General features: G+C 39.5%; 1 protein-coding gene across 6 annotated transcripts in view; it reads left to right on the forward strand.

The window, feature by feature from the left end:
* LOC126401758 (inositol polyphosphate-4-phosphatase type I A-like) overlaps positions 1-15,372 on the forward strand; it is a 78,845-nt gene extending 63,473 nt beyond the window's left edge. For all 6 annotated transcript variants that reach the window (XM_050063234.1, XM_050063238.1, XM_050063239.1 and 3 more), the window contains one exon: positions 12,125-15,372. In XM_050063234.1, coding sequence (XP_049919191.1) covers positions 12,125-12,257 — 133 coding nt within the window. In that variant the 3' untranslated portion in view covers positions 12,258-15,372. The remainder of the gene's footprint in view (positions 1-12,124) is intronic.

Here is a 15,372-nt window from a genome sequence, read left to right on the forward strand (position 1 = left end):
GGTACCGCATTGGTTCAATTATGAACAGTTCCCAACCCTATTATCTACTCACCCATATGCCAATGGAGGCTCAAGGTGAAGTTTCCAAGGAGAGAGGAGGTAGCAACACAACTCCACCTAATGGAGGCTGACGGCGCCTCAGATTCAAACGTCCAAAAACACATAATTGAAACCACAAAATATCTCCATACTGCTCGTCCGTAGTGATCCAAGTGTCCTGAAGCCCCGACATAAAAAGGACCATAGATACACTCCCTCCTGGAGGAGCCCTTAACCTTCATGTTTTAGATCTCTCCCTGCTCCAACACAGCTGATTTAACTGGTCAGTTTGTCATCATTTGAATCAGCTGTGTTGGAGCAGGGAGAAAGCATGCAGGACAGAAGATCTCCAGGAGACATTTGGGAAACAGAACTGATTGATTGAGCAGCACCCAGTCTGCATCATCAAGTTTTTAGAGACCATTTTAGGTCAGTTTTCGGCAGCCAAGTCACCAGAAGAAAACACATTGTACGCCTCTGCAAACCAAAGCTTTGTTTCATTTGTACTTTTCATACATATATTAACAAGTGATGTAGGATATGAGCAGACCCCCGCCAAGCAGCAGACACCAACAAATAACATAATCAGGGGTTGCGAGTCAATGCAGCGATTCCAGCCACCAAACTTGGCCATTTTTAGCGACGCATTGCTGTGTTTCTTGCCGGGGTAGTGCCACGAAAAGCTGTTGTTTTTTGCCAAGACATAGCTGCGTTTCTATCCAAGATATGCTACAAAAAAGCGGTTGTTTTTTACCCAAACATTGCTGCATTTCCTGCATTTTTTCACCCAGATGAAGCTGCATTTCCTGCCAGGATATGCCACAAGAAGTGGTTGTTTTTGACCCAGACATTGCTGCATTTCCAGCTGCTTTTTTGTCACCAAGCTTGGGTATTTTTTAGCAACCATTCACTGTATTTCCACCCAAAATAGTGCTACGAAAAACACTTTTTCACCCAGATGATGCTGTGTTTCCTGCCAGGATATGCCACAAAAGTGGTTGTTTTTTACCAACACATCGCTGCATTTCCAGCAGCTTTTTAGCCATCAAATTTGGGTGTTTTTTGTCAAGGGTTCCTGTGTTTCTACTGGGGACAGTGACACAAACGCGGTTGTTTTTTCACCAGACATTGCTGTGTTTCCACTAAAAACCAAGTATTGTAAGCAAAAAAATGATCTTTTCTGAACCGTAGCAAAGTGTTTTTTTGTGCCGAAACATAACCACACGCTAACCACATTGTTGTTGAAAAAGTTTTAATGTATCCGCTACATAATAACGCACAAATGTGAGGTATCTGTGGTTTGCAGAAACGTGCAATTCTAACATTTATCCTGACGATTCAGTTGTTTTGGGGTGAAAAATGTGTTAACGTGAACAGTTTCAAGGCTGCCATTCCCAGATTCATCCGTGGTTCTTGGAAAGCTCCGTTTTTTTGGTGTGAAAAATGCTGAACCGACAAATTCGGCAGGCTTAGTGTGAACACAGAATCGTGTGTGATGCATCTGTTAAATGTCTTTGAATCCAGTCCAGAAATAGAAAACATCTGGATGGTTTTACAACAGTACAAATGGTTTATATGCAAGATTTAGAAAATGGTCTCATCAGTGCACTCATCTAAATCTCACAGATACATTTGCGGTACATAGCGCCCTCTAGTGGACAGATTCACGACCTGTGTGACTGTCAGTGAGCTGCTCTGCCTTATTCTCCATTCACACTAACCGACAGGCCAGACGTGACACCTGAGTTGTGAATATGTATAAAGATATGCAGATTATATATATAAATATTTGCTTTCAGGAAAGAGTTATTGTTGATAGTAGCTATCATAAACAAAAATCTATTTCTCTTATTTCATCTGTGCAATATGTTGAGCTCATTGTCTTCCGTGTGCTTTTGCACCCTACAAGCTAAAGTGGAGGAAACAAAAGCTTTTATTTGATGCCAAACTGAAGTAAGCTTACTCTGGCTTATGTATTATTATTTTCTGGCAGTATTTGCTCATTTTATTTTTTTAGGTCTTCCTGCTTTTAGTAGAAGGAGCTTGTTTGCTTCTACTTCAGCCTGTGCACTTTGCAGCAGATCTGGGTCAGTTGTGACTCGTTTACATGCAGTTTAATGTATGATTTTGACTCCCCAAACTTTAGCCTTTATCGGGTTAAAAAATGTGTCAATCTATTTAGTAAATTGTCTTTTTAATTATGTCTCAGAACAGTGGTTACATTTAGGATTAAAGAGTGTCAAACTTTGTATCCAAGATAAATGAACTGAACTCATGGAAACACTTCAGCCAGACTAAGATGATTACACCAGAATTCAGGGTAAACTTTGTTGCATAAACTCAAAGTCTTTTAAATAGCGCAGATAACCAACAGAGACTGGTATTGAGTTGAAGCTACAAAGTCCAAAAAGTGTGTACGCAAATACAGTTTATCTATGTAGATAATATTAATGCCGAATTGACAAGAATACAAACAGATAGTTAAGAGTCAAATATCTTTGGGTATATAAAATAATATTTTATCACTCCTGCTTTAAATGATTGTAGTTGTAATTATTTCAGTGGCATACTCAAAAAAAATAATTTAATTATATTAATAATAAGGCTCTACTGCATATCATTTATTTATATATTTTTATTTTATTTTTTTTTTTTTTTTTTTTTTAATATTTGAACTTTCTATTGAGGTATTTGAATGAAGCTGTCATCACCTTTTGTGACATCATCACCCTTAAAACCAAAAAATCCTTAAATTAAATCCTCAATTTGAATAAAGTGATTCATCTTTATTTAATTTTTTTTTAATCGATTTTCTTTAATGATAAACTGTAATTTATTTATAGTGCTGTTGGATTACTGCTAATCTAACAGCTACACCTCCTCGTTAATGCCGATGCGAGCTGGAGAACAAATGTTTTTGACAGCAGTAAAATATTGCTTTTAAGGGGCTAAATGCCAACAAATACGATTGAAGCCGAATATTTCATTAGACAAAAACGTGAATTTGGGAAATCGTTACATTTTTACTACATTTCTTTTAACTTTTGGATATAACAATGCTCTGGAGTTATTGGTAATGTTTGGATCACACGAGTCGGAAAAAATCCTACGCAGCCACGTAGGCTCTGTCTGCAAGTATACAAATTATTTTGTAAATGGATATTTTTCCCTCTTTTTTTTTTTTGAAAGAAAAAAGTCTGTCGACATGACCTTTCCCAGCAAGCATTTTTTTGGTTTAAAAAACGTCTAATAGCCGTCTACATGAAGACCTGAGGTCTAGGCTAAATCATGGCTGAATTTGGGCTGTCAGTGAAAATCTGGTAGACGTCTAACCATAGCCAAAGTGTAGACGTCATCAATTATACGGCTATGTAGAGACCATGTCCAAAAAATGTAGATAAACATATTTTAATGACTGTTGACTCTCCATACGTGATTGAATATCATACCGCACGCCATCTGCAATGGCGAAAATTACATTTAATCAATTTCAAAATTAAATCGGCTAGATTTGGGTTACATGTAGCTCGACTAAATCGGAGCTAAATATAGCCAATACGTTTAAATCACGACTATTGCTTGCTGGGTTGCTTTCCAAAATATCTCTGTACACACTAGAACAAAAACACAACTCCAAACTCACACCAGCAATATCCATACACAAATTTTCGTCCAAATAAAAACACAAAAAGGCAATTGAAGTGCTGTCAAGAGCATGCCAAACCAAGAGTTGATATAACTCTAACCCTAATGCTACATAAAGCCAAAGAAAAAGATGTTGGCCCAAACTGAAGCCTGGAAAAAAAGCTATTACTAGAAGTCTTCCTGAAGCAGTGATGATGATGCCTCTGTTCCTGAGTACATCCTGTTTGCAAAGTCAGAACCAGCTCTATTTTGGCCACATTTACCATTGCACCAAAGTCTGCCTCGTTTGTGGCGCCTCATAAAGGAGCGCACACCATGACGTCATAAGCCAAAAGGCCTGTTTTCCTTGTTTACGTGTTAACACTAGTTTCTGAAAATCCTTACCCTGGACAGAGTTTTACAAAAGTTTATAGTGACCTAAAATCATAAACTGTATAAGCCTAAAATGCAGTTTGTCAAATGTCACCGTCTCGAATGAAGCTTCAAACTATTGTAGATTTTAATTGCAAGTCCCGTGTCCCATTATCCCTGAAAACACGTTATTATTTGAGCTCTCGATGCCCTTGAGCTGTCCTAGTCTGGCTGAGGTGTTATTTATGGCTTCACTTCACTTTGTAAAAGCAGTGACATGTTTGATGTCACCAGTGCTTCTACACTTGTCACTCCCTGAGACTGTTTTACTTTCACCTGTCTTGAGTGGCCAGCGATGGCACTTTGCAGACAAATTGAGCCAGTGACTCAACCCACATCTGCTCTGCAGCTTTTAACGCCAATGCAGCTCAGCTCAGCTCCGTCCCGCCAATTGACAGAGTTGAGTCTTTGTGTTTTAGGGATGCAGCTTCTAATTGGCTGATGTTGGAATGTACTGCTAGTAGGATATTCAGGGGTTTGATTATGCAGTGTAGTGCTGTAGGTTCTACACCCTCTAGAGCATTTATGTGTACCAGTTTACATTTATTCAGATGGTGACTTTGTCTTTATAACAAACTGGTACAGACAGTTGATATTAGCTTTATAGAGTCGAGTTGTAGTCGAGCTGTTTGGTGAATGAATGAGGAATGTATCCATGCTTGTGCCAAATGCTTCAGTCAGGTTTTTAACAGGTTAGTTCAGGATCTGTGTTTGCAAAGAGATGAAAGGGATAGTTTGGATTCTTTGAAGTGGGGTTGTATAAGCTACTTATAGATTAGACATAGCACATAGAACTATGGACACTTCTCGCCCTCAATGGTCGCCATCTTGGCTACGTAGCGGAAGGGGAGGGACCACTTTTCAAACTGGAAATAGCGGCCAAGGACTGTGCGACCGTGAACGTCGCTGCATTGTAAAAATACATATGTTTTTTGCACTAAGCACCACTATACTGTTGTTGGGTATAAGCTAGCGGTGTGTTTATTGGGTTAATTTAGCAGTCTGTAATGATTTAGTGCCGCGAACGATAACGCGAATGCTAGTTTGCTAACTAGCTAATTTGCGGTCGTCATTTCCGGTGAGTGCACAACAGCCATGTTTGGTTTGAGACAACACTACCCTGTCGAAATTTGCACACCACGCCAATGAGTGCATAATGCACATGGAAGTGTACTAACGGAAGTATGTCTTGATTTGGTCCGAATCATCCGAATTGGGCGTAATTGCCTAGAGTTGGTTCGTGTTCTCACAGCAGCATTTACAAGAGGACCAGATCAAATGCCTTGCGCGAGAAAGCTGCTCTTGATTGGTCAGAATTTCCACGTGGGAAAAACCCAGGAAGTAAACCAAACGTTGAAGAAGAGATAAATGTGACACTTTCTAATGTCACAATGGAGGGACAACTACGCAGGTTGATTTTAGCGCTGCTCATCGTGGACTATATTGCTGTCATTGTTCATTTTAGTCAAACCATACAGTTTGAAAACGAGGCGCGGCTCCAACTAGAAAACAATGTTTTGATGCATTGGATGTGCTGAATGTGCATATTAAGGCAGTACAGGAGGAGGTGCACATTAATAATCCTCCAGGACTGTAACATGCTCATGCTTGATTTTCTTTTTTAGGTCGTTAAAATCCATTTTACTGCTGCCCCCGTCCACAGCGGTACGTGCTGGACTCGGGCTTGCTTCTCCAAACTAGGGGCATGCCGACATCTGCTGTTGCTAATACACTAACTATGGATACGAACCTCTTACAACCCTACTTCAAAACATCCAAACAATCCCTTTAAGACAGAAAAGATGTGACGTCTTTGTCTGAATGCAGTCCGCCTCTGTGTAAGTTTATGCATCTTAGAAATGAGAGAAAAACATGTTAGCAAATGTGTCAAGTTTGTCTTGTTTCGAGGCTTTTCAGGACGTTTTACTGGGAGATAATCTGTAATAATCTGCAGCTAACCAGCAGATGTTTGCATTTTTGGTTCAGAATAATTATGTGACTATCAAATGAGCTGATTAGCTTTCTGTCAGTCAACTAATTAGCGTCTAGACTAGACTCTTTGAGCTCTAATCTCACCCAAATTCAAGTTCAAGATGCTTTTGCTTACAAACCATGCACTTTCCATAGAGCTTCCTAGAACGTTTGTGTGATGCTGTATACCCTGCAGCTTTATTTATGTTGTTATACTGTTTTGGAAAACAATAATTATATTTAGTTAATTATATTTTCAGACCAAGACAAAAAAAAAGGTGAAACACTGTTTGAAAACAGATGTAAGCTATAAAAAAAAAGGCAATTTAGGAAATAAAAGGGATTAAAAAAAAATGTGTTAGGCACTCTTCAAAGTTAGGATGAGAAACCAAGAGTCGTCAGGTTGCTTTTCACGTCGCAAACCTGCATTGTAAAGATCAATATCTTCGCCTGTGAAGCTAAACAAAAGCGTCAGTCTCATCCCGGGAGCTCGGAGGCTCTGTCTCATTAACATCGACCCAGTAAGGAAATGGATCAGACCGAAATAGCCTCCTTGGGGAGTTTACCGTGCTCTCATGACCCCTATACAGTAGAATGATCCATGTGGTCCGACATACAGTTATGTCTCTATTTTATTTCTACAATTTATTTAAATTTTTATTTGCTATTTATCATGTTTTTTTTTACTATTTATTGTGAGAAATGTGTGTCTTGTCTCTCCAGTTTAGAGCTACCTCTGTGAGACAGAACTTATACGTTGAGTTTAATTAAAAGAAGTAAAAACTGATATATAAATGCATCTAATATACAAATATATATAATCACGTAATCACTCAGCAGCAGGGATATTGTTTTATGTGAAAATTAGTTTTAAAATGAGGTAATATTTTCAATCAATGATATACTTATTATTAATTCCCCATACGTACACGTTTAATTACACTAAAGTTCTCACTAAAAATTCTTTTTTAATTCTTCTCTCTGTTTCTCCTAATATATATCAGAGAATATATTTGTATCCCTGTACATAAATTGTATTTATGTATTGCCTACAATGTTTGCTATATATTGTCTTAAGTTATTCCAAAGCAGAGAATATATATGCATGTGTGTGTATGTATGTGCATACACACACATGCATGCACAGTGTGATTACTATATGCTTGTGCCATATCTGTCATGCCGTCACTTTATATGAATATGTCTTGTTATAATATGCAGATATATATGTTTTGATTATAATGACTGTTAAGTTAATTGTGCTAATGCTAAACTGTTGACTTAATAACAACGTGCACTTTTTAACCTCTGAGCCCTTCTGTAAACAACATAACATAACAGTTCCTCCAGGATTTTGCAGACTTTTTTTTTGGATGGGGGATTGTTGCGGGCTTAAATTTCAGATTTCAGAGCAGCTTTCCTGAAAGCTTGCGATGCATGTTGCGATATTTTTTAGCTTATTTGTGTGTTTGTTTTGTTTTGGGGGGTTGTTTTGTAATTAAATTGCAGGAGCAGGTGAAATTTCCAAATAAAAAAAATACACATATATTATTCTTTTAAAACCGAAGGCAACTTGTTCCAGTGAGAATGAAACTGCTCTGAGTGGTCTCAGTAACTTTTACCAACGAGGCAGTTCCTCCGAGATTTTGCAGCCTTTTTTCGAGGGATTGTCGTGGCCTGAAATGTCGGATTTCATAGTAGCTTTTCTAAAAAATAATCTATATATATTTTAGGCTCTTTTGTTTGTTTGTTTGCAATGAAATTGCTGGAGCAAGTGAAAATTGCAAAAATAGTTGTGATACTCACGGATTTAGAGCTCAATACTATTCAGATTTTCCCACAGTATTAGAATCTATTTGTGATTAGGGGGCAGTCAACCGTTACTGCTCTGTCCGGTTAGCGCAACCTAACACAGCTCAACGTGATCTCATCCCGACTCATCAAATTTTGCCGCTATTTTGCAGAAGCCCCACAGCAGCGGTTAACATCCGACAGAGTTGTTAATCCCACTCAGACACTGATACGTATTGATTCTGTCGTCAAAGAACTAGCGGCGATGAAAGCCAACTGTTGCGTCGTCTACGTCGCCTCACGTCACCCTGTGTCAGTTGCATTTGAACACACTACAAAGACTACATCCGACGGCCAAGTAGCACGTACGTTCTGCGCCTGCGTGATAGGAAATAACGCAAAAAAGGAAACCGGAAGTCCGAGGAATGCATGACACAAAAAAAGTAGCTGAGTGAGAGTGGTACATCCTGTCAGCCGAGGGGTTTCCTACCTGTGCAGCCGAGCACCGCAGCACCTCCACGGACTATTACATCCAGACGGTCCCGGTGTTTCCTCCGCAGGCTCCACTTCACTCAGCTGCCTGATAAACCCGCTGCTTCTTCCCACTTTAACCTGAATAACAAACCAGGGCTCGGTGCTCCGGTTGGATCCAAACGGAGAGCTAGCAAAGGCTAACTGGCTGTGCTTCCCTCCGTCATGCTGCCAACGCTCCGTTAGCCTCCCAGCTAGCTCCGATTAGTTATTTAGGTTCCTCAGAAGGAAGCACTTGTTAGCCCTGGTTTCACTACAGGCAGATTCACTCGCTACAGGGGCAAGGAAATAAAACCTTAACAGCCAATCAGAGTGATCTCTCTCACCGACAAGCTCCGCTGCCGATTCAGCATGCTAAATCGGCCGAAAAGCCGCCGCCGCCGAAGTGCCGACGGTGCGGGACACACTGAAAAACTAGGGTGACAGACACTCACCGATGGCCCGACTTTGGTTAACAGCCGACCGTCGGCTTGGTGTGTCAGGGCCTTTAGCCGTGTGATGCTAACAGTTAGCCCTGTCACTGTGTGTGGTCACATTTGCGGCAAAGTTGTGGTGATTGGTCAAAATTGCAAGGTCGCGCAAAATTCACAGAGAATTTGCGTTAATGGCAACACTCTGGAGGGACTATTTGATGACACTAACCCTATTAAACCTAACTCACCTTGATTCTTTCAGCGCGTGCAGTACATCAGGTGCAACACTCGTCTGTTGTCCACGTGTCTCCTTCATTCTCCGGGTGTTTTCCAAAAAAAATGTTGCACGCGATGCAAAACAGTTAACCCCCACTTTTGTGCAGAACATCAGGGAAGTGCCTCGCACGTGTCTGCATCTTCACAACCAGAAACAAAAAAGTGAGCTTCGTGTTTCACAGGAAACTACGATGATTGACAAATTTGCAAAGTTGAGATTGAGTCCTGCAGAATTCATGGAGGTTGGTCGAACTTGCTTTAATTATTGTGATTGCACCATCCTGGAGGGGCTGATAAACCACATTTAACATGCTGATTGAGAATAATTGTGTTACTATGATTGTAATTAGTGACTGCAAAGTGTTAAAAGGAAGTTATTATTATGAAGTTTACCTTTAGTATTTGACAAATCAATGTATTCTTGGGTCAGAATTTGGATTTTAGTTTTTAAAAAATTGCTTAAACAAAATTTATTTTATTTTCTTGTTGTTTTAGAACAGACTGTGTCACTAGGAATGGTTGTTTGGGTATATTATCTCCAGCTGTTTGGTGTTTAATGTAATCCTGCTGAGACAGATCCCAGGTCAGCAGACAACAAAATCTGTGATGTTGAATCGTCTTTATTTACTCTTTTCCACATTTGGCAATCAGTGCTTTTCCTCCAACACTCAGTAGCAGTTAAATGTTGAAAAGCTTTAGCCTTGCTGCGTCCCATGTTGCTCTAAATGTACCACAAACCCAAGAAAGTGTGTCCCTGAACGCCACACTCCTGCTGTAATAAACGTCTTTCTGCCTCCACCTGCAGAGTGTAACCAGACTCTGATGATATTTTGTGGTCTTTAAGGTTGATTTAATCATCTATTCTCTGCATTACAGAAAAATCTTACTTATATCTTCCTTTAAGTGTGTTTTCCTTCTGCTTTTCTTCCATGTTTGTCGATGTGTGTGTGAATGGTGTTGCAAGTTTTTTGGTTTCTTTGCACAGTTTTTCTAGCGTTGTGTTTCTCACTCATCCTGAAGCAGTCTGAATGATATGTAGCTGGCGTCTGCTGGTGATCAGTTGCAACAACCTAAGTAACAAATGTTCTTGCTGGTCATTTTTAAACGAAAAATATGATTATTACTTTGTTAATTTGGCAGTCAGAAGTCAGAAGACTGCATTTTTATCATCTGACTCAATGGATTACTCAAAGGTCTACCCCAGAAGGCTGGCTTGCCGACAAGGTGAACGAAAAATCCAAATAGTCGGAGAAAATTCTTGAATAAACTGAAGTCATAGGGGTCCATGTCTAACAGCAAAACTACACTGAAACAACTTTCATAGAGCTCGTGCTTTATAATCCAAGTCTCATTTATCCAGTGGTATTCTCAGTACCTCACAAACAGACAGCCCTTTTCGACGGGAAAGGTCTCTTTCAGCCCGATCTCACTCCCAACTCGTCATTTACCAGTCGTCAGTGGACCTCGGCAGCAGACAATGACGTTCAGAGGGACCCTTAGCAGCAGTGCAATACACACCGGGTGGTAATTGTTTCTGACGCTGCAGGATACTATCATAGAATGAGAACATATAGGGTGGGAGGGAGGGGAGGTGGATGGGTCAAACAAACCCCGGACTTTCACCAGGGAGCCCGCTGTTCGTTTCCTGAAAACCAAAGGTCAATCAAGCTATTTTAATAACAACGTAGTGTGCTAGTTAGGGTTTCAGCAATATACCGGTTTCAAGAGTTTTTACTTTAGTTTTTACAGAAAGTTCCATTAACAAAATGGTTTCAAGTGTTTGTTTCATTCCTGTAAGAGTTATCCTGACTGATAATAATATAAATTGTATAATACCATGAAACTGATATTTTCTGAGACAGTTATCATACCTTGAAAATCTTATACCATTGTACCCTTGGTATGTGTAGCATGCTTAGCTAGTGACATCACATGATGCTACATTACATTAGTAAGATCAGTACCTATGTTAAGCCAAACCATGATGTTTATTCCTAAACCTAATCATGTACTTTTGTTGCCTAAACTTATGTGAGGAAACATAAAACTTCAAATCTCTGATTTTTTCACAACAAATCCGAATCACGTTTTAAATCGATTTTTTTCCCCCCTACTTAAAATCTATTTTCAGAAAAATATTTGCAGCCTGGTAGCACGTACCTGGGGTCCAAAACTTTCAGCATGTGAATTAACCCCGGCTTTTCCACGGTATATATGGGCACCACATCTCTTGCAATATACATCGCGGCTGCATCCGTGATCGCTTTCCACCGGGCCCCTTTCTCATCATACGGCAGTGTTTCCCCTACCATTATATTTGGGGGGCCTAACTGGGAGCGTCGGTGGCGGATGTTAAACAGAAACCTAAACTACAAATGCAAATGAATCGATAAAATCGATTTATCGCCCAGCCCTACTAAAACTGAAGCATTTTACCATCGTTGTAAGTTTATTTTTTCAAAAGACTGTTTGCATTTAATGATCAGAAGAATCATTTCCTGTGAAATCTGAAGTTTATTTTGAAAAGATACAATGAATATAACGAACGGAAATTGACATACCATCCCCATTGTGTTGTCTCTTCAAAGCCAGCCATTGACAAAAACACTAATTTTAGTGTTATTGTGTGGCTTTGGTGTTTTGAAGGGTTAGTTTGGATTCTCTGGATAAATGAGACTTTGATTCTACTGCACAAGTTGTGTAAGAGTTTATATAGAGATATAGTGTTGCTGTTGTAAGACATGGACCCCTATGACTTCAATTCATCAAGAGTTCTTTTAGTTTTTTGGATTCTTCGTTCACCATGGAGTCATGCGAGAAAAACACAATTCTTCAATATATTTCACATAACATTGGGTGAGTAACTGATACACAAAGGGTCAGTTAGGGGATGAAGTATGCCTTTAATCTATTTGTTGATTGTCAATCATAAGAAACCTCCAGCAGGGTAAGTACCATTTTCTGTTCAGGGACAATTTAGCATCATTCACGCCAGCTACCATTTCTATCATTTTGCCCTCATTCATGCCCTCATTCTGTCTCCTCAGCGAGGGTTGCAGACGAGAAAACACCGTGAAGAACGTCGGATGCCGAAAGTACGCATTTAACTCGCTGCAACTCAAGGCCTTCCCCAAACATTACCGACCACCTGATGGCACCTTCGGGAAAGTCGAAACCTGATTGGACCACAGGGAGCTCTGTGTCGGAGACATTATTGGACAGTACAGCTGCTGTGTTTTGGGAAAGCCGAGATCAGACTGGGTACAATCAAGACACTGTGTTCAGACCATCATGTCAGATTTGTACCACCTTAGTATAATAACTGTTTTTAGGTACTGTATTAGTATGCCATGTTATGCATAACACGCTGATACAAGATGGTTTTTCCTGGTAGCAGTCCAGCTTTTAGTTTTCTCAGTTTTTATTTCTTATTATAAAAATGAACGTGAACAGCACTGCCTCACCCCTGATCAAGCACTGATGTAATCAATGATAACCACACGGACCTTTACAATGTGAATCAAGAGACAAATCATTAAAACCATGTTTGAATTCAAAGATACATAAATAAAACAGATAGTTATCCAATGTCAAACTGCAGTATTTGGACAGATTTGTTCCTTACACCAGCCAGCGTCTGTCTGCAGTCAGGATTTCTTCCACAGACGCCTTATATGAAATATGAGCTAAATATTTTGGAGAGAAAAAGACAAGGTTTGTTATTCTATATTTTTATGCCTCCGTGCTGGCACTAGCGGTGGCCAGAGGCATTATGTTTTCAGGTTGTACGTCCATCAGTCCCATTCTTGTGAAATCCAGAACACCTTGGGTTAATTTCAAAAAATTTGGCACAAACGTCCACTTTGAGTCAAGGATTAGAATTTCTGATTTTTCTGATTAGAATTTGGTGGTGTAAAGTCAAAGGTCAAGGTCACTGTGAGTCAACACAGTTTCTCAAGAACACCTTGAGGTAATTTCTTCAAATTTGGCACAAATGTCCACTTGGACGCAAGGATGTTCTCATTTTAATTTGGTGGCCAGAGGTTAAAGGTCAAGGTCACTGTGACCCCACAATACATAATTTTTGACCACAACTCAAGAATTCTTGAACTAATTGTGACAAACTTCACAAAAACGTCTAATAGGATGAATTCATGAAGTGATGTAATTTTGTGTCCACTAAGTCAAAGCGATATCTCCAGAATGCCTTGTTTTAATTTCTTAAAATTTGGCACAAACGTCCACTTTGAGTCAAGGATCAACTGATTAGAATTTGGTAGTCTAAAGTCAAAGGTCAAGGTCATTGTGACCTCGTCTGTCACATTCTCGTTAACACAGTATCTTAAGAACACCATGAGGTAATTTCTTGAACTTCGGTACAAATGTCCACTTGGACTCAAAGATGATCTCATTTTAATTTGGTGGCTGAAGGTTAAAGGTCAAGGTCACTGTGACCCCACAATACATAATTTTTGACCACAACTCAAGAATTCTTGAACTAATTATGACAAACTTCACAAAAACGTCTAATAGGATGAAATGATGAAGTGATGTAATTTTGTGTCCACTAAGTCAAAGCGATATCTCCAGAACGCCTTGTTTTAATTTCTTAAAATTTGGCACAAACGTCCACTTTGAGTCAAGGATCAACTGATTGGAATTTGGTGGTCTAAAGTCAAAGGTCAAGGTCACTATGACCTCTTCTGTCGCATTCTTGTGAACACAGTTTCTCAAGCACAAATGTCCACTTGGACTCAAGGATGTTCTCATTTTAATTTGGTGGCTGAAGGTTAAAGGTCAAGGTCACAGTGACCCCACAATACATGATTTTTGACCATAACTCAAGAATTCTTGAACTAATTATGACAAAATGTCATTTTGTGTCCACTAGGTCAAAGGTCAACTTCACAGTCACAAGCAAAAAGTTTTTACAGGTGCAAGAACCAGACAGGAGATCCGCACATGTGCAACGTTTTGATCTAGCAGAGATCCTCGTCAGGATTTCAAAATGCCTGATGAGGACTGAAACGTTGCACGATTAAAACCAGTGGGAGCTTTCCATACAGTGTGCAGATTTCCTGTCTGGTTTCAACCTCACGATGACATTGTAATGTTCTGCAAAAATACTATCTGATCATTATTCACCATCATATCTCAGGAACAGAAGTGGAGACATTTGGTCAGTCTTGGGTGTCCCCCTTGAATTGGCTGATTGTATAGATCTTTTGTGCTGCCGGGGAAGAAGGCGTGTGTCAAGCGTTCATGTTTTCACAGACATGGATGTGAATTGAACTTGACTGGTGCTCCGAGGCATACAACCGCAAAGCGTTAATTCTAGTTTTACACAGGATTTATTGACAAAAAGATAAAACATTGATGGCCTTATCCTTGTAGGAGTTGCCACTTCAGACTGAAATGTTGCTAGAAAATTTCCTGCTCTTTATATATCCTCACATTTCCATTTCCATAGCCTTGAAACACACTGATCTAAGAGATATAGCACTATCTACATAAAGCAAAAAACCACTGGAACGCTTCAAACCCTGAAGGAGCAAAACATTGAATCAGAAAGTCACGTAGTTGATGGTGATCATGAAACATTACAGCTTGTTTAAGGACAAAGAGGATGGCTGTAGGAGCTGCAAACTGGACTGAAATTCAGAATAATGTCGAAATATTTTTTTTAAAGTCTGCAAGAGTGTCAAGGAAAAGCTTCCAAATTTGAAATTGTAGTTTAAAATAAACTTGACTGATCCTAGTTGGAGATATTGTGATCAGAGTGTGACATTTTTATTTCTAATTTAAGACAAGAAGCATGTGGCATTGACAAAATAAGGTTTTAAAGTATGAATCAGATCTGAGGCGTGGTGGGCATTTCCTTCGCTGAGGTCAAAGGGGAACATGTTTGCATTACTTGCCGTTATTTTCCTCACTCTCCCCTCACTGTCTGCCACGTATATTTGCAATTACCTCTTTGCACCACACAGGGGAGTCACTGCTCTTCACTTAATGTGAATACACTCCTGTAAAACCACATCACAGCTCCATGTGTGATTAATGCATCATTGCTGATGGCAATCCGACTGCAAACGACGTAGAAAAACCATTCTTCTGTTGTATTTACATGTTTTATTCATTAATCTTATAAGTACTTTTTGTTCTGTCAACATGCTGTGTTGCAAATTTGGCATTTTATTTGAAATTACAATACTTTCTGAGAGCATCTGTGAAGGTTTGAATGTTGCTGTGTATCATAACTTGTCAATATCTGATGCTGAAATAAATACAAAATGGA

This window comes from Epinephelus moara, chromosome 15 (assembly GCF_006386435.1).
Source record: "Epinephelus moara isolate mb chromosome 15, YSFRI_EMoa_1.0, whole genome shotgun sequence".
NCBI lineage: Eukaryota > Metazoa > Chordata > Actinopteri > Perciformes > Serranidae > Epinephelus > Epinephelus moara.